A 23,728-nucleotide genomic window follows, 5' to 3' on the forward strand; every position below is an offset into this window, starting at 1 on the left:
TCTCTCCCTCTCTGCCCTGAAGATTGATCTCTAATTGCTGGAGGCTCCAGACCAGTCCTTGGAGGGTTGACAACTCTAATGCTATGAGGAAAGGAAAGCGCTTGAGCGGAGACGGACGTACTTATTGCCCGCCACCGGGGTGCATGAAAGTGTGCTCGGCTCCTTGTTGTTGCTGCTGCTGCTGCTGTAACAAACTGGGGGGTTTGGAGGCGGAGCCAGGATCAGCGCGCGTGCGCGCTCCAGGGGTTTCCCTGGTGTCCCGGGCCGCGTGCTCCAGGCTGGCATTCCAGAGACAATGCAGAAGCCGGCGCCGCAGAACGTTCAGAATGTTACACTGAGCCTCACCCTCCCCATCTCGTGTCAGATCTGCCTGGGGAAGGTACTGTACTGTACAGGGCAGGGTGGTCAGTGCAAAGAGCAGGGAGGATGTTGGGAGGCGGGAGGGCTCTTTGCACCCATTGCAACCAAACCAGTCGGGAAGATGCATTTTTTTCCTCCCCCCCTCTCTTTTTTTAAACTTTTCTTTCCGTTGCATTTTTTTTTCCGCTCCATGGCGGATCCTCCCCAACCCCCACCCCAGTCAAATGCAATTTAGGAAATAATAATGGTGACATTTGGGACGCAGCGTCTTGTTATTTTTTTCATTTGTTTTAAGAGCCCGTTCCTCATTTTTTTTTTAAATCAATGCAGACGTAATGTGCTGCTGGAAGTTCGGAAAGGAAGGGAAACTCGTGAACACTCTCCCTTTCTTGGGGTTAGATTCTCACTTCCGCATCATTCCGCTGAACGGTGAAAACTGAAGTGCTGCTTAATGGCAGCCGAAACTCAGTAACTCTTATCACGTCAGCGAGCACTTTAAGGGAGTTTCATACCGTACATTTTTTCCAGAGCTTTTTCTGTGTTTTGTATATGATTTAATACGTACCATACATTTGCTTTTTATCGCTTTCAAACCTTTTTTGAATGAGGAGGAAAAATACCCGTGTTAGTTTCAGCATACGTTGTCCTCTGCTGTTTGTAATTTTTGTAAACTCTGACCATCAAACAAAAAGGTGGTTGGGTATTCTTGCGAAGGGTTACTTTCTATGGCTTTTTGTGCTTATACAAGGCAAGCTTGTATGAGTCAAATATTTTTTAAAAACTTGTATTCTTGAAGACTTGCATTCATAACCTCATGACATCACAAAGCATTTTTACAGCCAATACTACAGTGTTTCTGAAGTGTAATCATTGTTGTAATCAAGGAAACGCGGCAACCAGTTTGCAATGAATATGCTAAAGTCTCTGAAGTGGGACTTTGAAACGAAGACCTTGAATACAGCAAGAGGCAATGCAGCTCAGTTCTTTTTCATGAAACTTTAATTTCTATAATTGTGACTATAACTATAAAAGTACACACGCTTCCTTAGAGATCACTAAACTAAGTGATTGACAATAATATGTTTTGCAGGATGTTGATTTGTAATGTAGTTGCAGTTCATTATAGGAGTCATGTCTCTAACCAATGCATCATGTGACACTATTGCTACACTTAAATATCAGATGTGATGGGACTCGTTATTAAGAGCCAGTTGTGTGAATATGTTAATCTCAATTAATACTCACTTTGCAAATGTTTTAGGTACGTCAACCAGTTATCTGTTCAAACAACCATGTCTTCTGCTTCATGTGCCTGCAGTCTTGGCTGAAAAACAGCACCCAATGTCCAACCTGTAGAATTCCAATCACATCTGAAAATCCTTTCAAGGAAGTACTCGGTAAGGCTACTTTAGAGTGACATAATTACTTGATGCTTTTTCTCAGTTCAGTTATAAAAAGATTAATTTAGTTTGTTTTAAAAACATTGTTTCTTTGTGAAGTTAGAAGCTGATAGTCCGGTTGAGCTTAACATCCTTATTTGTTTAACTTTGGATGTACTTAGAAATACACCTAGATAGCAAGTGTGGAGTAGAAACTTTGGAGATCTAAACATGTAGACGAGTTTCATGATTAATGCACTGAATTACTTACTGTGACATGTCAGATCGCTACACTAATACACTTAAGTTGCTCCCCTTACAAATTGACCAATAGTTTTGGCATCAGGCATTTAAAGCATATCCAGCCTGATGTTGTATTGTGAACAAGCAGGAGGTCAATATGTTTAAATAAGCTATCTCCTCTTGCACACTGTTTTGCGTGACTTACTGTCTAGGCTGGTTTCATGTATTTTGTTGAGGAAAAAGAATTCTACTGACCTCAGACAGGTCAGCCTAAAAGGAGATTCTACATACTGGTGCTCTCACTATCTGTGAACTTGCAGGTTTGCTAAACAGCCCAGCAAGCCTTTAGTCTGGATCAGAGTTTAAAAGCCATTCTGGCATTAATCCAAGAAGGAATCACAGCATTGAAAGGTAAACTGGAAGGAGTTAGCTTGGCAATTATCATACGTGCATTAAGTAGCAAAAGATTCAGACTAAAAATTACCAGAGTGCTTACAAAGTAGTAAACATTTTTATGCATTTTTTAAAGAGTAAGTAATCTTATTAAGGGTGCTTATTTGAAAAGGGGTGTTTTAAAGCCAATACAAACACACAATAAACAGATGCCACCTCATTCATTTTCAGACGGAATACATAGCTGTGAGGTGCAGTGTTTGATGACACCATTGTTGAAATGCTGGTGCCATTTCTGCATGACATTGCCCACATATTGATAGAATAGGCCCTGACTTTACCTGGTGGCATGTAGTTATTTAGGGAGTAACGTGGAATGGTGTTATACTGCAATTTTGCTGACTTCTTATGGGTTTGCTAAGAGTATTATTCCTGTAAATTAACAAATCATGTAGAATAGTGAATACTCTATACATCAGCAGTACTGCCCTTGTATAACAAAAGGGATGTAGTTATATTAAATGTTATCCACATATCTGCTTCCTACCTTAGGATATATTTTAGATTGAAATAAGCTTTCTGGATGCAGTGCAGGTAAGAGGTCATTAAAATTAATTGACTAAACTAGTGAACTTTATCAGAAAAGTTGTGGTCCTTGCATGCACCTGATGTGTATGTAAGAATCCCACAAGGTCGGACTGATGAGTGTTGTTGGTAAGATAGTTATTTTGTGCTTTCTAGAGTAAATACAGGCAACTTGTTGACTGTGCAAAAGAGGGGAAGAGCTTTTGGTCTGTGTATTTGTCTTTACTTGCATGTAGTTGAATTTAGTTCTCCTCTTCCTGCACCACAAAACACCACTTTCTTCAGGGTTGTCCTTGACTTCTGAAGCCTGTCATTTTATAGCTGAAAGAAATTAAAAAGACACCATTGTTGAAATTCTGGTGCCATTTCTGCATGACATTGCCCTCGTATTGATAGAATAGGCCCTGACTTTACCTGGTGGCATCTAGTTATTTAGGGAGTAACGTGGAATGGTGTTATACTGCAATTTTGCTGACAAACTGACAAAATCAGTTAATTGAGACAAACCTACGTTTGGATAAACCAATGTTGTCTAATAGAAATTGCTGACTAGCCATAGGTGTAGCTACAGGGGTGGTGTTTTAACCACATGCACTAATTTTAGTAGAAACCGCCACACACACACCTTCCAAACCCATGACCACTACCATCTAGAAGGACAAGGACAGCAGATAGATGGGAACACCAGCACCTGGAAGTTCCCCTCCAAGTCACTCACCGTCCTGACTTGGAAATATATCGCCGTTCCTTCTCTGTTGCTGGGTCAAAATCCTGGAACTCCCTCCCTAACAGCACTGTGGGTGTATCAACACCACATGGACTGCAGCGGTTCAAGAAGACAGCTCACCACCACCTTCTCAAGGGCAATTAGGGGTGGGCAATAAATGCTGGCCCAGCCAGTGAAGCCCACATCCATGAATGAATAAAAGAAGGTAAATGTACTTCACAAGTGTATCTACTGAACAACAATCTATCACTTAGTGCAAAAAAAAAACTTTTGCAATCTTTCTCTTTCACCAAAGGCTTGGAATCTTGGCATGGATATATCAGACATCTCTTGGTGCAGCATCTAGGATTTCATCCCACAGTGCGAGCAGTACTCTGACTTCATCAATATCACGTCAATATCCTCAACAATGAGATGCACCAGACCTGCCCTCACTCTCCGTCCAGAACATGGTGGGAAACTGTGTTTGCCCTTTTCAATGGCATGCCCTGCTGGAGCTACTTGTTATTAGTTGAACTTGTTTTCTTTTGCTGTCCTGGAGCAGTTATTCTGATTGGTCCAAATCACCATAATGGCAGTTCCCGTCTCCGTACAATGTTACTGGTATTTCCATGATGCTGAAATCTGATGTTTTCGCCCATGTTACACACGATTTTAGATAACCAGTATACACTAACCAAGGGTGTAAAACACACATGACGATCAAAAAATCACTTGCACACTTGAGTTTACATCTTGCCAACAAGTACACAAATGGTTAAAATACATATGCATATGCCGTATGAATATGAACTTGCGATCACCTGTCCAGTAATGGCATCTATCCATTTTTTGTTTGCTAATCAAAATTTCAAATAATCAAAGCTAGATTCACAATTAAGCAGATAAAGCAAGGGCCAACATCTAATACAGGCTGGTTTACTGCTGACACAATGGCTTCATCGTACCTAGCTATACATGCTATACTCTGGCCTCCTCAGCACAGTGGTTCGCACTGAAATTCTGTGATGCAATGTTTCGTGTGTTATTTTGACTGCTGCCTGTCAGGCTTCTGAAATGCTGTAATGCCAGCAGATTTCATTCAGGTGGGTATGATGTTGCTTGACCTGCTGCTTTATACCATTACAGATAAGGTAAATGTAGTGACAAATACATACAGATCTCACTAAACGTAAACTTAGTAGAAGCAGGTTGTTAAAACAGGATTTGAAATTCCTAAGTTTCTTTGGGCATATGAAGGATTACAAACTCTGAATCAAATTTACAATATTTGTAGGGACATTATTACTGATTTTAAATAATTTCCATTCAGGCGGGACAGATGGAACCGAAAATTCTGACAGTCCATCTGTCAAACGACACCTTCGAAAAACTAGGCTGGAGCTGTTACATAAAGAATATGAGGTAACCGTGTTTACTATTGAACAAAGATTTTTCTGTGTTGGCCTGAATAGGGGAAGGAGAAAAAAGCAGCAGATGACAAATGATTGTAATGGCTTAAAATGCACTATTCCTTGAACAATCGAACTTTTGACAAAATATTGCAAGCAATCGAGGGTTCTGCATTACTTGGATTTGTATATGAAGTACGTTATACATCTGATATCCTGTGAGGATGGGGGGAGGGTTCATTGAGGAATAGTACTATCTTCCAGAAATCGGGGTAGCAGATGGCCAAACCAAGATTTGGCAGTGTGGGGGAGGAGTGATTGAGGTGTTCCAGAATCAGGGAGGAATAGGCAATGTCTGGGAGCGTTGAAGGGCAATTTAGTCTCAACCGCCTTTGGCTTTCTTGGAATCTTCAAGTCCCTTGGCCCTTTTCTTGACAATTTTCAGCCATGGGGTGCCTGGAAGTGGAAAGGTTGTTCTGAATAATTTCCTGATGATTATCCCTGTGCACCTAAACATGTTTTTGTATTTAGGAGGAAATTGAATCCTTGCAGAAAGAAATTGAAGATCTTCGTGGCAAAAACCTGAGTCTGGAATCGCAGCTGAAAACAGTCTTTGATCCAATGACGGTGTCATCTTCTGGCAAAACTGATAACCAGAAGCATAGCCCAACTGAACAGGACGACGTACCTGACTTGGTCAGTCAGCAAGAATGGAGAGCCAAATTAAAAGCAGCTACAGAAATCTACGAGAAAACAAAAGCTGATTTGGATAAACTTAAAGAAGTAAGTATTTTCTACATGTTCCTCCAGGAAAAAGTACAGGAGAGAGAAATAGAGGCTTAGAGATTCATCTCAGATGTTTTGTTTTATTCATTCATGGGATGTGGGCATCGCTGGCTAGGCCAGCATTTATTGCCCATCCATACTTGCCCTTGAGAAGGTGGTGGTGAGCTGCCACCTTGAACCGCTGCAGTCCATGTGGTGTAGGTACACCCACAGTGCTGCTAGAGAATGAGTTCCAGGATTTTGAACCAGCAATTTTGAAGGAATGGTGATATATTTCCAAGTCAGGATGGTGAGTGATTTAGAGGGGAACTTACAGGTGGTGGTGTTCCCATGTGTCTGCTGCCCTTGTTCTTCTAGATGGAAGCTGCTATGGGTTTGGAAGGTGCTGTCTAAGGAACCTTGGTGAGTACCTGCAGTGCATCTTGTAGGTGGTACACACTGCTGCCACTGTGCATCGGTGGTAGAGGGAATGAATATTTGTGGATGGGGGTGCCAGTCAAACAGGCTGCTTTGTCCTGGATGGTGTCAAGTGTTGGAACTGCACTCACACAGGCAAATGAAGAGTATTCCAACACATTCCTGCCCTGAGCCTTGTTCATGTTGGACAGGCTTTGAGGAGTCAGGAGGTGAGTTATTCGCTGCAGGATTCCTAGCCTCTGACTTGTTCTTGTAGCCTCAGTACTTATATGGCTAGTCCCATTCAGTTTCTGGCCAATGGTAACCCCCCCAGGATGTTGATAGTGGAGGATTCAACGATGGTAATGCCATTGAATGTCAAGGGGCGATGGTTAGATTTCTCTTGTTGGAGATGGTCGATGCCTGGCACTAGTGTGGAATAAAAGTGGTGGCATTGGATTGCCCACCCGCCATACACAGAGCCTTATATTTAACTCCATTAGCTGGAAAGGAACTGAATAACTGGCAGCGGATACGATACCACCCAAGACGACTTTCTACCCCACATGGTCCATTAGAGTTTGCTTTGAAGGAAGGAAAGAGCGTGCATTTATATAACTCCTTTCACAACCTCAGCACGTACCAATGAAGTTAATTTTGATTTGTGGTTACTGTTGTAATGGAGGACAGCAATTTACGTATATCAAGGTCCCACAAATAACAGTGTAATAATTAGATAGGAAAACCAGTCCAAGTGGCCCAAGCAATGCATGTCAACATTTGTGCTCCATTCAAGCCCCCTCCTGTCATTCTTCATCTATACCTCTATTCCTTTCCCCTTCATTTGTTTATTTAGCTCCCCCTTTAGGCATCTGTGCTATTTGCTTTTTTTCACTCCCTTTGGGAGAGTTCCACATTCCCACCACTCTCTGGGTAAAGAAGTTTTTTCTAAATTCCTCTTTTGATTTTTTGGTGACTTGTCTTATATTGATGGCCTCTGGTTTTGCCACACACACACACCCCCCCCCCCCCACCCCCCCCACCTCCCAGGACCATGACAACCAGGTAATCTGCTTTCAGTGGTGTTGATTTGAGGGATAAAATTTGGCCAAAGCACTTCTGTTTTTGAAATGATGGCATCCATCCGTCTCTGGAGACGATGGACTGCGACTAGGGTGGATGTCACTTCTAGATTGAGCATCGACTGTTGTGGCTGTAGAGACCGATTTGAAAATGGCAATCCCTTTCACAGCTGGCACGGATGAATAGTGTTGGATTGAGGCCGACTGATCTTTTTCCCGCCATTTGGTTGTTTCTTTTGTCTTTTTTTTTTCCACGCCCTTCCTGGCCACTTGTCTCCAGGCACTCCGGTCAGCAGCGAGGACTTCCCATTCATCGACCCCAATCCTGGTAAACTCGAGGCCTCGCTTACAGACATCCGTGTATCGCAGATGTAGGCAACCTGTTGGTCTCGTGCCAGTAGCAAACTCGTCATAGAGCATGTCTTTGGGGCTGCGGCTGTCATCCTTTCGGCTCCCATGATCCAGCCAACGGAGTCACCACTGACTCAAGAGGGCAAACATGCTGGGGATCCCTGCACACTGGTGTACTTCCATATTCGGCACTCTTGCATTGCCAAGAGATGTCGAATATTCGTCTGAGGCAGCGAAGATCGAAGTTGTTCAGCCGCTTTTCTTGCATAAGTTATCCATGCCTGGCTACTATAAAGGAGGATGGTGAGAACACAAGCCTGATATACACCGAACTTTGTATTTTTGGTTAGTTTGCTGTTGGTTCACACTTGAATTTTCAACTTTGATATGACAGCTGCGGCCTTAACCATCCTGGTGCTGATTTCAGCACCAAGGGACAGGTTGCTGGTAATTGTTCATCCAAGGAATGTGAAGCTGTCGGCGACCTCCTGAGGTTGATGGAAGGTGGAGTCTCTACATCCTGGCTCATAATTTTGGTCTTCCTGATGCTAATTGTCAGTCCAAACTCCTTGCAGGCCCGGCAGAGCCGAACTACAAACTGAAGCAAGTGAACGTCAGTGTGGGATGCCAGCGCGGCATTATTAGCAAACAGCAACTCACGGACTAGGGCCTTAGACACTTTGGTCTAGGTGTGTAGTCTTGCCAAGTTGAACAGCTTGCTGTCAGCTATGGCATGCAGGTAGATACCCTCATTTGAGTCACTGAAAGTGTACAATAGCAGCATGGAGAAAAATATGCCAAGGAAAGTTGGTGCCAGGACTCGGCTTGCTTTTTTTTTGGAAGTAGCGCTTTGTGCTCTATTACGTCCCATACCAGCCATCCTGAGGTTTCTTGGTAAAATTCTTAATTGGTGGCAAACTCATTTTCATCCACGTTCAGCAGGAGGAGGAAAATATCCCAACATTCCAGCTTGTATTTGAATCCATGACCCTCTTGAAATGAAAGGCAAGTGATCATCCCCCCTCCCCGCCCCCACTCCCCACCACCATTCAGTCCCTATGGTATTTAACTCTTAATGTTCACCAGGACACATTGCCTATAGAATCTTCAATATTAGCTAAGTGTAGAGGTACAGGAATTGCATTACTTTTCTCCCTCACCATCTTGATTTTGCTATTTGGGCTTTGTTTGAACTGATGCACTTTTCCTTTGTTAAGTAAGAGGTAACTGAATAAAACTATGGTAAGTATATACATAAAATAACAGGTTCTTTTGCTCTTTTGACTGGTTAATTTTGTGAAACCAGATTAGAATAGTGGACTCAAAATAATTAAAAACCATTGAAGAACCTTTGCTGAGATTACTAATGGAGGCCATTTAATCATAATAGACTGGATTTTGCAATCAGGGCTGAAGTAGCACCATTTTGACACTTAAGTAGAGAAGCCTCGTGGAAAGTCTTAGCCAAGCTTCGATGCCCTTGTGGAATTGTAAATCTGATACAGCAGTTTCACAATGGAACAACAGCTGGAATCGCCAACTGATGAATACGTTGACCCCTTTGACATAACAAGTGGTGTGAAACAGGGATGTGTCATGGTCCCTGTACTCTTCAGTGTGTTCTTTGCTGCCATGCTTTCTGGGGCATTGATGGAAATGTTGATGGGATATCAATCCAATTCAGAGCAGATGACAATCTCTTCAACCTGAGACGACTGAAATCCTCAACTAAGGTCTCGGAGATGATAAAATGCAAATTACTGTTTGCCGATGGCTGTGCCCTTGTGTTACGCTGGGAGCATAACCTTCAAAGGATCATGGTCTGTTTCTCAAAAGCGGCTGTTAACTACGGCCTAACTTTCAGCTTAAGGAAGATCGAGATACCATTTAAGATGGAAATGAGAATTTTTCTCTCAAAGGGTGATTAGTATGTGGAATTCTCTTCCCCAGAGAGCAGTGGAGGCTGAGTCATTGAATTTTTTTCAAGGCAGAGTTAGACAGACTTTTGAAAGGCAAGGGAGTCGAGGATTATGGGGGGCAGACAGCAAAGTGAAGTTGAGACACAGCCAGATCAACCATAATCTTATTGAATGGTGCAGCAGGCTCGAAGGGCTGAATGGTCTACTCCTGCTGCTATGCCCTATACTCCTCCACGAAATTTGAACTATACCCTACCTACCATAACTGTCAGTGACACAACCCCGAAGACTGTAGATAACTGCACCTATCCCGGAAGCACAATCTCCAAAAATGTCTGCCTCCAAGAAAATTGCCCACACAGATCTAGTGATTTCTCTGGTGTGTATTTGCACTTTCTCACTGACTATTTGAATGTGGAGCCAAATCTCCAGGCATCAAGTAGCGGTGTAGCTGTCGAACAAGATGAGCAGCCAATCACATTGAAGTATTCTCTCCAGCAGCAAGTGAGGAAGTTTACATTCCTGCACTTTTAATTAAATATTTTTACAAATGGCAAAATAAATGATTAGGACATAAAAACTTGGGATGAAAATAGAAGATAAAATATTATCTTTTAAAAAAAAATGTGGAATTTCTTATTGAGAAATTTGATATTCAACAAATATTTAATTACTCTTTCATTTAAAAACCCAATTACACTTCATGTGACAAGATATAATTTTTTGAAGGGTTTTCGAAGTGAGACTAAGAGTGTAGAACTGGGACTAAGAGTTTAAAAGTGAAAGTTCTTGCCAGTTTGATGATTTCCCATTGACTGAAGTCTGGTGGGGGTAGTTGTGGGGGGATCTAAAAAAACGCAAGCTCTGGAGAAGTGACAACAATTCCTGGATTTCCATGTTTAACTGCGCATGTGCAGATTTTGGAAGTTGCTGTAATCAGAGGAGTGATGAGACAAATGATGACAGTTTCACCGTTATTACTAGTGCAAAATTCAGCCATTATCATAGAATCACACGGCTCAGAAAGAGGCAATTCAGCCCATCATGCCCCCTGCCAGCTCGCTGAAAGAACTATCCAATTAGCCTAATTCACTGTATTGGTTAGCTCCTTGCTTAGTACCTGCACAGCCCCATGCTCAACGTTCTTCTCCTGGCTCTGCCTCAGTAGCTAGCTTGTATCCCTGTAGAACTTATTGAAAATTGGAAATTAATTTGCTCGTTGAACATTTCAATAGAGTCAAATTTGGATGCGCCAGGTGGCACTGTGTCTCATAACTTCGGAAACTCCCGTGAGTGCAGAGGTTACTTAAATTGTATTTAGAACACATTTACTGTAGCTTATTATTTCCCCTGATTGTCCTTTGGTTTGCAAAGATTTTCCACATCCACTCTACATCGATTTCTCTTCATGAATATAAAATCTCCCCTCTGTCACTTCTTGTTCTAATGTGAATAGTCTTGACCTCGCTTAGTCTCTCTTTTTATAGCATTATGGTTTTAAGATGCAGAAAATCCTTGGTGCCAAGGTCTGGCTTCCAGGAAAGCCAGGATTAATAGCATTTCTCAACATGCAATCTGCTGGTGCACAATCCTATAAGCTTCTATTATGAAGTAAGCATTAGAGCTTCCTCAAAAAAGTGAGTAAATTGTGCTGTTTTAAATCTGGTTCTGTTGATGAAAACTGGATGCTCCATCAACCTTTATTGAAAGCCTAGAGTATGTTACTGGACCGCAAGCATTACACTACTCCTCAAATGGTGACTGCTTGAGTTTGTACATTTGAAGCATTCTGTTTTTGAATTTTGAGTTATGTTTGACTTATTGCAGGTTTGATTAGTTCACATGGCTGTTCTGTTTGGATCATTATTGCTTTTGCCTTCCTGATATTTTCCCTCCAGATTGGTGGATGTGCTTTTTGTAACCTTTTCATTTCTCCGTTGAGGTTATTATTTAGGGTACTGTCTGAAAGAAGTTGCTATGCCAAAAAGTGATGGGTAACAGCATTAAAATGCAAACAGTTGGAATTACCTGGTTGCTGAACCAGTCACAATAATTGTAGTCAAGTTCACTTTTCCGCCTAATTTGTGCCATCCCAGTAAAGAACTTTTCTAAAAAAAATTCAAAAAATCAATCGATGTTAACTATTTTAACTAACTAAATGTGACATGCTGAGAATCCACCCAAGATGTTGACAATGCTGACAGTCTAAAGGAGGCCATGCCATAGTATTGTTTTGTAGCTAATCTTTGGCCCAGAAAAGAAATGCTGGGATTTAAGCCAGACTTGATGCACTGTCAGAATAAGATCTAGAACATGCTACTTCTTTTGAGAAACCTATCATCTGCTCTTTTTATGAAGGAAGGTGGTTGTCTGTCGTGTAACTTGTGTTTACACTTCAGGGATTGCCCTTGGGCAAAAAGTTCAGTCTAATGTGAAACGAAGCCTAAATTAATACTTTCCCCCCCTTTCTTAATAGCTGCCGAGGAACGATTCTGTTGATGCATGTGCATTGTCATTACGTACCACTCACAAATCAGGTCGTTGTACAAGAAACATGATTTTACCATTAGAGCGTTCCCTTAATGCCTAGCTACTGGCTCTCAGCCCATCAATAGAGTATGAAAAATATATTCTGCATCTTGCTGTAAAATATTCATTTGTAAAATCTAATTAGTTCAAATTAAAATGGTGATTTTTTTTTTGAGGCTCTCTTAAAAGTGCACCTTGTCCCTTGGTTACTGGCACATTGAGTGTTAAATATTTAGAAAGGTGTGCTTGGCACTGGCTTTGAAGTGGTAATTTTTTTTTCTGATATTGAACTGTTTAGCTCAAAACTCTTCTTTAATAGACCCCTTTGAGCATCCATAATAACCTTTTGAAGCCTTCGAACATCTTTTTTTTTCTCTTCCTCAGGCAAACTGCAAGCTTCGTGTTCAAAATGGTGATCTTGTGAGAGAGAATTTGCATCTGAAGGCTGAGGTTGATAGTAGATCTCCACAAAAGTATGTAAGGTTGCTATGTTAAAAGAGGAAGACAAGTTACAATGACCTTTATCTACTTTCTCTGATCCCATGGAAATTGTTAGCAAAATGGACCATTAACTATCTTGAAAATATTTTAACAGTACTACTTTTGACAAGTTTAAGTCCAAACAGGAAAGTTGGAAATGAGGGAATTTAAATTGTTAGTTCACTATTGTCAAACTAATGACTTTGAATTCTCTTTAGGCGTGCAGGGCCATCATAACTAGGAGTTACAGTTAACTGGTGCCAGGCACTCCAAAACCCATGAGAATTCCCACAGTATTGGATCTTTGCATAAAGCCTCCACATTGTCAGGAACTGGGACTCCGCTAGTTCAGGTGTGAGGAAATTGTAGTGTAGGCCAGCCACTGATGCCAAGTGTCCTTGTGTTCCACCGAACAATCTTTGCATGTGAAAGAATTGACTATCTTTCAAGCAGGCTGCTTGCCTTGTTGTAAACCGCTTGTAAAATGACTATTCCAAATTTGGTGGTCCCCACTTCTGTAATCTGGCAAAAACTGCATGCCTGCTTCATGCTATTATACAACCATTTAAGGGCGGTGGAGTTGGTGGGAATTCCAAATGGCATCATTACACCAGTCACATTCCTTCCCATGATGTCACCACGGAGGAGGTTGGATGCTCGAGCTACCCAACTCCACTCCTGCAGGAAACACTTGTGCAGCCAAAAGCAGGTAGACACTTGGCATAAAGGGTTCTTAAGCAATTTCTATCGCACTCACCTGATATCGGCTCCGATCGCTAAAACTCCAAAGAAAATTTGTGGGCAGTATGCCTAACCAAAACACTTCAGTTTAATAACTTTCAGTGTTTTCTCAATGAAGAATTGGTTTTAAACTAACTTGCTAAGACTGATTTGAGCATGGGAAATTTATAACTTAAGGTAAAATGGAGGTATGCAGCTCAATAATGATGGAACAACTTTATGTGGAAGAAGGCTTGGCAAGGTTAATTAAAAGTAGTCTCTAAAATGTTCAAATTCCCAATATAATGCTACCAATGATCTCAAAATGTTTATGCAACAGATTTATTGGAGGACCTTCTTCGGATTCCTGATCACAAAAACTTGTAACTGAGATTGGCGATTCTTAAAGTTCAGGTTCTGTACACATTGCAGTTAACCTGCTGACCACTGTTACTTAATGTGTTCAGTTGAAACTACAGCTGACTGCTTTTTTGACCTTACTAGAAAGCACTAGTTGTCAGATGTTACAAAAAAATTGTATGCAAGCTAAAGCTCACGGGGAGGCGGTGCTGTAGTGGTATTGCCACTGGACTGGTAATCTAGAGACCCCGGGTAATGCTCTGGGGACCCATCCATGGCAGATGGTGGAATTTGAATTCAATAAAAATCTGAAATTAAAAGTCTAATGATGACAATGAAACCATTGCCAATTGTTGTAAAAACCCATCAGGTTCACTAATGTCCTTTAGGGAAGGAAATCTGCTGTCCTTACCTGGTCTGACCTACATGTGATTCCAGATCCACAGCAATGTGGTTGATTCTTAAATGCCCTCTGAATGAGGGCAATTAGGGATGGGCAATAAATGCTGGCCCAGCCAGTGATGCCTACATCCCAGGAACCACTAAAAAAAATTTCTATGGTCTGCACTGCCATTATGGAACCTCACCTGAAGTGTATATCCAAAAACTGGAGTGCATTTCCCATAATGTTCTAGCTGTTCAATGGACGGATAGATGTCTTGGCAGGGACACAACTAAATTCCCAGAATGATGTCCTGGAGAGTGGAAATATCTGTATCATAAAGTTTACTTCATTCAAGCTGTCTAAGATCTATGCTCCTGGCTGGTCTTTTCACTGAAATGTTCTTGTACAATTATTTTTAGAAAGCTTTAGATTTAAATTGAATAATCCCAGGCCAGTGACTTATTCACCCTCTCGATGAGATTATTAGTGCCCAATTAAGTCTAGTTTCTTTTGTTGGTGACCTACAACCCATAAAAACAAATTAATTTCTAGTGAGCTCACACAGAAACTTTTGCAGCCAATGGAGAGGGAAGGTTTTCATCCGTGAGATTATTCTGAATTTGCAATAAAATGATAGTGTGCTACCTGATTTCCCTTGTTTTGTGGCTTCAAATACAGGGTATTTCCTATTTTGCTCTCTGAACATAAACATAGCCGTAAAGTGTATAAAATTATGGTATGATAGCTAGTTATCATCCATGGCATTTTATACTTGCAAAGCTCATCCCACCTGGGCTGGTCATTAGCTCCTTAGCTTGAGCACTGAAATCTATTCCCAATTATCAGCAAAGCAAATTTTTAACTAATGTTTTTATGTGCACACAGAGATTCCTCTGATATCTGGAAACTGTGCCATGCTCTTCCCAGCTGTTCAATGATATGTCAGCCCAGTGAATTTGCTTAACCAATAATTGAAGCATAGGAAGCAATTCAAAGGCCTTGACACATTACCTGGCAGCTATTGCCATGCTTTCTGCACTCCTGCGTTATAGGATTAAAGCTAAATTCTAAACTAAACCATGCGCTGACTACACTCGCAAAAATAGTCATGACTTGGAAGAATTGGCAGCACTACATGTCCTCTCTTATCCCTGCATTGTATAAAGGACCTGCCCATTGTACCAATAGCTTTTATCCCAGCTGTCCTCTCTAACCCCTATGTCGAATAAAGGGCCTGCCCATTGTACCAGTTGTTTTTTTCCCAGCTAATGGCTCTTTGCTCTTCACATCATATCCCCCATCAAAAGTTTGGAATAAAGCCTACATCCTCCTTAAGACATGGCTTGGATTAGACAGATTTTCTGTTAATTTACCTGACCTGCTTTTCTGCCTTGTGTTTCCCAGTAGACTCGAGTTGTCTGCAGTGGTTGTCACTGGCTAATGAATATTATACTAAGTTGTCTTCTTCAGGACAAGCTTACAAAAGAAAAGCTATGCGTTAGCCTGAATGGTGACACCATAGATGGCTGAATAGAAAATAAGTGAAGCCGCCAAAAACAAATAATAATTAGCATGCAAGTGGCATGGAATGTTCTCATTGATCAGTGTGTGCCTCAACTGAGCTAGGGCCATAAGTATCCTCTTTGGATTTTGTTCTATGCAATGCAGTGTCAGCATCAAAACAAATTGTGTCTTCATAGTTTAGTTAGCATGTCTGCATCAGCATTTACTGACCATTTTAAATATTGTGCAAATTTGCTTAGGATGCCCTAAGTATAGAAGGTTGAAGGTGATTTGATCGTGGTGTTTAAAAAGAGGTAGATAGGTAAAGCTATTTCCTCTGGGGCAAACACAAATGAGGGGACATTAGGATATTGAGGGGGGAAATCAGGAAGTATGTTGTCACATACACGATAGTAGAAATCAGGAATTCTCTCTTTTTCTAAAGGTTGTGGATGCTGGGACAAATGCAGCTTTCGGGAGTGAAAGTGGATAGATAATTGCCGATAAAGGTATCTTTTATTGTTAGGCAGTCCCTTGTGATCAAAGGTAGCTTGCTTCCACTCCAGTTTGATGGGTTCCGAGATGGCTGATGAGTCTAGAACATGATCTGCAGACTGTACCCCAGGGGAGGTAGTGCTTGAAGGTTCAAGTAGATGAGTTGTTTGGAGGTTTGTGCGCTCACTCCAACACCTTGACTTTACATCTGCAGGTTCCTGACGAAGTCTCTTGATGTGTTTGGTGCCTTCCTGAATGAATCATTTCCATTTTGTTTGGCCATAAGCCAGGGACTCCCATGAGTCAGTGGGGATGTTTGATCTCTTCAAGAGATGTTTTGAGGATATCCCACAAGCGTTGGTTTTGGTTAGGTATCAAGGGATATGGAACTAAGATGGGTAAATGGAGTTGAGTTACAAATCAGCAATGATCTAATGGAATGGTGAAAAAGGCTCAAGGGACTGAATAGCCTTCTGTTTCTAGCTGTAAGGAACAATTACACTATGTTTTCAGCATTATTCAGAACTGTTATAAGTATAGCGAATCTCCGATGGTAAGAGCAGTAATGGTGAATAGGAGTCTGTGCTGAGAAAACACCAGCACCACATGCCGAAGTTTTGACAACTTCAGTTAATGAGACTCACCAGTGTCTGATGATGTGGACATGGTAAATGCACTGGCCAGTAGCCATTCATGCTGCACAATGTGGGAGTCTTATTTTGCATCATGAGATCATTGGTAAGAATACTGTTTGAATTCTGGCAAATTACACCTACCCCATTTTTAGGAGTTTATTATAGATTCAGTAACATGAGACTGCACGCTGAAAGGGAGCTCTCAGCTCAAAGTTCTTTACACTGTTCAGGACTGTACAGTCAAATTAAAAATTGATACTGGTTGACAGTGATCTTTTGGAATATACTTCCTCGTGGATCATCAAAATAAACCTTAAATACCCATTTAAGTGACACTGGGAAGGTTTCTAGACCATAACTTGAGCTTTCCATTCTGAAGAATGGGCAATGTTCCTGCACACAGATATGATCACTGTGCATGCTATGTTTATTTGTGTTAATTTTTTGAGACTATCAGGCTCCATTTAAGAAGGTTTGAGGAAAATGTTGTGAATCTGGCATCTTTCCCTGGTGTATATACCAGGAAATTACAGGATAGAGTACATGGCCAACTTGATTTTCTGAGCAACACAATCCCAGGACATGGCAGCAACAATGAGACCCATGCTCCTGTCCACAGTGGGGAAGCTTTTCCTGTTGCAGGCAACCAATCCAGTTCGCCACCCACCCTGGGAAACTTCTCAGTGGCAGGAAGTTGTCAGGGAGCTATCCCGATGCAACTTCTCCCCTATTTTCCCACCCCCCCTGCCGCCTCCCTCAACCCCTGTATCCACGGGGCTGGGAAATTTCCAGTTCCATTGTGTCAATGCCTGTGGAGTCCCAAGGTACACAATGCAATTTGGACAGTCTTGACCATTTGTTTCCTATCTTACGAGGGCCTAAGGCAAATTGGTGATGAGCAGATTGCCAAATGGATAAGTGAATGTAGCCTGCACCTGGTCTGCTGCTTCTTCTTTGCATCTCTCCAGTCCATTTCAATTCATAACAAATATTGTAAGGCTGCTAAATGAAACAACCCTCGCATATATACAGCAATTACTCTTTAGATTTAGCTGCAGCCCTTGACAGTGCATTTAACTGATTACTCCAGAGATCTAATGCAATGGCTTCTACATCAAGACCGCACCCCTAAAGCTTTAATATTTTGTCATGCTGCTTTAGTTTGTGAACAATGCAGAAAGAAAATGAAGGGTAGTTACCCACCTTGTAGAGTTGTCTTCATTCTGTACACCCTCCAAAGTCCCAGCCCTCCATCCCTGCAGGATATAATTTTGGTGATTTAGTGCAAAAGTTTCAGTTTGGCTTTGGTCAAAATGAATTGGCTGAATGGCACTTTATATAAACGCAGAAGTAAGAAGCCAGAGCTGGGTATCTAAAGCATCATCGAGACATTTATATCTGTATGCAGAGGTTTTCCCAGAACTTATCAAGCCAGGCTATACCCCTGTGGTATGCAAAAGATGCAAAACCTCTTACGAAATATTTGGGGTAACGAGTGATTTGTTTTTAATGGGGCATTCTGTCGTGTTGATGTACACCCTGAAATAATTGTTTAAATTTAGAATTGTTTCAGTTTTCAGAGATGACCTCCCAGCAACTCCTTAATTATCAGCCAAGTTGATTGCAAAGAAGCATTAATGCATTGAATAAGGAACTCATTTTGTGGGTGGTGTTCCCATCCCTTCACTTAAGAAAGTAGGCTTTTATCAATTTACTGTGAAACAATATGCCAATCATTTGCAATGCTCTTAGTAAGGGTTTTTGAGCCCTGCTTGAGGAGTAGACTAATAAGCCTGACTTATAAACCACATTTTAAAGCAGCAATTGTTTGTTGATGGAACATGCAATTAATGACCATTAACCTAAGCTAAGAGAACACGGCAACTAAAATGTGACTAGTTAAGTGGAAAATTGAAATGCATATTTAACTTCAGAAGAAAGTGATGATCTGTCCAGTAGCATGAATTATGCTGCAAGACTTTTAATGCTTTACTTATAGATCACTCTTTATTATCAATTCTGTAATTAGAAAAAATGCTTCAAAATAGCCTTATTACTTGAATTTCAATCCACAAAATACCTCTTCTACTCAATATTAAAGCCAAAAAAAAGCATACTCTGATGAACTTTCCTAACTCATATGACATAGGAGCTCTATGGTTGGCGGAGAGAGTTTTGCTGGATACAAATGTAGGTGCTAGATTTCCCCGTTAATCCAATATTCTGATTTTCTTTTTTGACTTTTTTAAAAAATCGAATATATCCATCTCAGTTAAATTGTCTGAGCTGTCAAAGTTGACCAAAGTCCAATTTTCATAGATCTTGTAGTCATTAAATATGAGGATGCCTGGTATTTCATGGAATGGTAGCAGTAATGACTTCACTGATTTTTTTAAATAGACTATAGACAACAGTGCCCAATTAGACACTTTGCTTTTTCACTGGAGGTCCTGGGTCAGGGAGATTAGCTCAGAACTAGATGCTCACCAAATCATTCTTATTATCAAGTCATGTTTCTATACATTCTATATGATTTCAGATTTGGGAGGTTCACAGTGGCTGCCCTTCAGTCGAAGGTGGAACAGTATGAACGTGAGATGAATCGCCTAAAAAGGGCATTGGAACGGAGTGACAAGTACATAGAAGATATGGAGTTCCAGATTGAACAACTGAAGGGAAAGAGGGAGGAAAAAAAGAACAAAGATGGGAAATTCAGCCCGGTTTTGCCACCTGCTTCTCTACAGGATGGAGACAGTGGAAGCAGCGAGCAACTATGGAAACATTGTAATGACCTCAAGGAGAACAGGATCGTAGCCATGAGGAGAAGCCTCAGTAATATTAAGCAGCCACTAGTCAACCAGTTAGATGGTGCAGCATCAACCTCTTTTAACTTCTCTCATCAGCAAAATTTACGTGGAACAGTGTCTGATTCGGTGCCCGTAAGCCAGGCCCTTGCTGATAATGGACTTCTAACAACAGCTGATGTTGAGAATGATGCTTTGTGTTTGTTCCAGAAGACTGAGAAGAAGGAAGATGGACGCACCCGACCTGCAGATGAAAGTGAGATACAATTTGAACTCCCTAGTCCTTGTACTCCATCCACATCACTTGGCGCTCTCCACCTTCAGAGCACAGATGATGAAGTAAGTCCCCTGGTGAAAAAAAGAAATCGAAGAAAGAAGCTGACCCACTTCAGAAAACTTTGTTTTGATGGTGCTGGTTGGAGAAACATGTGTTCTGCAGTGCAAAACGTTGATCGCAATAGTATGCAGAATGCAGAATTCACCTCCTCCAATAGCCTGATATTTTGGGATTCTTGTCAACCTACCCCGACTGAAAGTGCCCTTAAAAGCACTGTAAAGAAAAACGTGCAGACTTCTCAAGTTGAAGATTCCCTGGTCAAATTAGAGGCCAAAACGCCAAACTTGATCAGTAGCCCAGTTACTGAAGGTCCTTGTTTCCCTGAGTGCGGCACTGTACGTTCAAGAACATCCAGCGAGACCTCAATGGATGCAGCCTACCGAGAAAAGATATCTGAGCTGGACTTCATGTTGGATGAGACTGAGAACCTTAGAAACCCTCAGTGCTCTCTGATATCCGGAGACCTTTCTGACCTTGACATGTCTTTGACAGCGGATCTAGCACAGTGCACTGAACTTTTGAATGAAGCTGAAAAAAGATTAGAGCAGAAAAGGCGACAAAATCAGCCGCATGCTTCTGCCTCAGATACCAGGGACATGATTGCAAATGACGATGAGCAAAGTGTGGTTTCCCAGCCCATAGTGCCTCCTGTTGCTTTAAACATAAAAGAAGAATCATTGTCTTCAGAAGAGAAAACTTCTTTCCAGAGTAGCTTTAGTTCCCCTTTTCTTTCAATAAGTTCTGAGCTATCCGGCCTCCAGCATAAGAAACCATCTTTGTGGAACAGCTGTTTAATACCTGAAAATGAAAAAATGCTGGAAGCAACCAACAGATGCCAGACTAGTAAACGAAAGCCACAGTGTTATGGTGAAGAGTTATCCAGTCCCTCTAAGTCATCAAAAAATGATTTCTGATTTGAAACCTTTATCGTAGTTAGAATTTTCTCCTCTGTGGAATTTTGAAACCATCTGATCATCTTCATAATTTTCCTCCTTTGTTATGAGTGCCATCTTATGAAGTATTATTTAGCCAGCACAGTTAATTGTGCAGCCGAACAAAACCCAGTGGATACAGGTTTTTTGCTTCTGCGTTCAACAGCCTATAATTTGCCTCTCGTTAAATGCGCAGAAAATCAGGTTCCTGGGGAGTGCAGAAGCAAAATGTTTGGTCGAGTGTGTCAAACACAATTTAACTATTAAGCAACACACAGTCCTGAAACTTGACTTTGTTTCTGATACCATATTTGTCCAGCAGTAGATCTTTTCCATTATTAGGGTGCCACTAAGCAAGGAGAACTGTGCTTTTTTTTTTAGTTTAGTTTAAAACTGGAGTACAAATTTACCTACTTAAATGGCTAATGAAACTAGAAGGTCATTGCAGTGAAGGCAAGTGAAGAAGAACAAATGCAGTAGCGAAAGCTTAGATGGTGTATGTTGAAAATAGTTGAGAAAATGTAGACTGAGCTCCAGTTTATAAAGGTGGGATATTTGTGCTTTTGCACACTGCAGCTGAAATTTAAATGATGATCAAATACTAAAGAACTGGGAGAGAAATGAACACATTGATAAAATTCTTGTGCTCATTCATTTTGTATTCAAGTCACTAGTGGAGTTGGAAAACTGCCCACAGTATCGCTTCAAGTTGGCAGCTAAAAGTTACAATTTTAAATCTGGTAAATTTTATTATTAAAAAAAAATTCCTTTGTGGGTCAATCAACTCTTTTGAATGTAGCACCCAACTGAGTTTGTTCTGATTCCAAGAGCGTAAAAAGTTTGATGATGCTTAATCTACACATCACATCTGACCAGTGCTTTAGAGAGTATGATTCTTTAAAAAGCAGTAATGGTTTGGAACACTTTGCTAAATGGAGAGTGGCCCACTGCTGCAATAATGTTGCAGACATCCTTTCGTATGCAGTTTTGAGCTTAATCGTGAATTAACTTTGAATCAACAGATGTTAGCATTTTATCAACTTTTCAAAGGGCTTATTGGAAAGGGTGCTCACGGAACAAAAGGCTTTACTTTGAGTAATGTGACATTGAGGTTGCTTCACCCATCAGTCAGCTGACATGAAGTGGTATTGGTAACTGTTAAGGGCACCCGAAACCCACCTGCTAATAGTAGCTGCATGAATTGTGTACCCTAAGGGAAGGAAGGGGAAAGTATAATTTACTCTCTGTACAAAACTCTGTGCTTAGAGATTCTGGAATATAAGGAGTCTATTTTAATTTCTTTTTATAAAGTAGATTCTTCCGGCAGAGCAATGAATAGAGAAGTGATCTTTTGCTAAATTCCATTTTCCCCAATGAAATCAGAATGAATGTGTTGCTGTGCAGTCTGGGTTTTACTTTTTGGTTGATCATTTAAAGCATCATGTGAAAATATTTAAGAAAAAAACTTAAGATGTTTATTTGTGATTTGTTGTCTTGTGCTTGAGAAATGTATTTTTGTAGACATAATGTTTGTTATTTCCTGTGCATGTCTTCAACAGTAGATGAAAAGTGAGGGAAAAATTCCATTTTCAACTGTGACATGCTGTTCATCCAATAAAGGTCTTCAAACATGTCATCACTGTCATGTTTCAGGTCAGGTTTTCTTTCAGTTCTTTCATTTGTGTTTATGGCAAAGAGGCAGTTCCCATAAGGGCATCAAAAGTCCCTTTGCTAGCTCCTCCATGGATCTTTGTTATGAGTGGTATAGCATGCCACTATGTTGTTAGCCCTTAATTACAGGACATCACAGGTGCTCACCATGTTCTCTTATATATTTCAAAAGACCCCATTTTGGCGGGTTCATGCTAAAACCAGTAGATTTATTTAAAAGGTAAATACAGAGAAGCAAAAAGACACAGCAAGATACTAACACCAATAGTCAAAAACATGGAATAAATCCTTAACATATTAACGTCCTCCATAGTGCATGTTACACAGTCCAATAACCTGTAAAGGTTTTGATTGAAACTATCTTTCCCAACATTTGTGGCTGCAGTGTAATCCCTTTGCTTCTGGGTTTAGGCTGTGATAAGTGATGCAAAATTCCCATCAACTGCACTTGACCCAGCTGTCAAAATGAACTAAAACTGAGCAGCTAATCCAGTGTCTTTGTCAGACTAAGTCTTGCATGTCACACTTGCGTGATGTTAAAACATTCTTAATGCTTATCACTTGGAGTGATAAACTTTGTCTATTTTCCACCAATCTGCAAATTCGCACACTAGCATTTCTAAGAAAGACAGTACCAAGCAAACTCTGAAATCAACTGTTTAAGTTCATGCAGTGGTACCAACTGCAAAATCTAGTTGCTCCTTTATTCAAACTCGACATATTAACAGTTTTGTATGTAGGCTATTTCCTTGATATTTCTAGCCATGTCTAGCTAAAACCATTTTTTCCATTTGTTTACCTTGTCTAAACTCATATATAAAACAGACATTTTCCCTGTTTGGCACAGAATAAAAGTGTTTCAATGGCAGTGATTAACTTTTCTTTTTGTTTGATCAAACTCTGTTTTGGTTCTCAGATGTGCAGATCCATGCTGTGTAAGTGGAAAAATATAGACCTTTGAAAGGGCCACCTTTCAGATGTGCTAATTTTTAGATATGGGAGTACAACTATTTGTAGCTGTTTGATATGTGTGCCATAGCATCCCTGTCCTAAAGCATAAGGATTTATGTCTGGTATATTCTGCTAATCTGCTGCAAGCAGCTTGTTTTGTCAAAAGTTAGAATGTTTCCGATTTTAATTGGACTAGAAATATATTTGAAACATACTTGAGTTCCTTTCAAAATTTGACGTAGTGCGCACAGTTTGTCGCTGGATTCTAAAAATCCTTTGGGAGCTCAAGAAACTGTCACTTAAACAATTTTTCA

At 40.8% G+C, this 23,728-nt stretch overlaps 1 protein-coding gene across 5 annotated transcripts; it reads left to right on the forward strand.

The window, feature by feature from the left end:
* The first annotated feature begins 217 nt into the window (after positions 1-217).
* Positions 218-22,449, forward strand: obi1 (ORC ubiquitin ligase 1). 5 transcript variants are annotated; one of them, XM_078545949.1, is made up of 7 exons: positions 218-379; positions 1,622-1,757; positions 3,983-4,139; positions 5,000-5,091; positions 5,610-5,861; positions 12,526-12,614; positions 19,259-22,449. In XM_078545949.1, the coding sequence occupies exons 3-7, from the start codon at positions 4,097-4,099 to the stop codon at positions 20,772-20,774; spliced, it is 1,992 nt and encodes a 663-aa protein (XP_078402075.1). In that variant the 5' UTR covers positions 218-379; positions 1,622-1,757; positions 3,983-4,096; the 3' UTR covers positions 20,775-22,449. The 5 variants fall into 5 exon arrangements, with proteins under 5 accessions (XP_078402075.1, XP_078402073.1, XP_078402074.1 ...); XM_078545947.1 differs by lacking the exon at positions 3,983-4,139 and having other exon boundaries at positions 232-379; XM_078545948.1 differs by lacking the exon at positions 3,983-4,139 and having other exon boundaries at positions 232-379; positions 1,679-1,757.
* Positions 22,450-23,728: the final 1,279 nt, after the last annotated feature.

Source organism: Cetorhinus maximus, chromosome 7 (assembly GCF_964194155.1).
Source record: "Cetorhinus maximus chromosome 7, sCetMax3.hap1.1, whole genome shotgun sequence".
In the NCBI taxonomy this organism is placed as follows: Eukaryota; Metazoa; Chordata; class Chondrichthyes; order Lamniformes; family Cetorhinidae; genus Cetorhinus; species Cetorhinus maximus.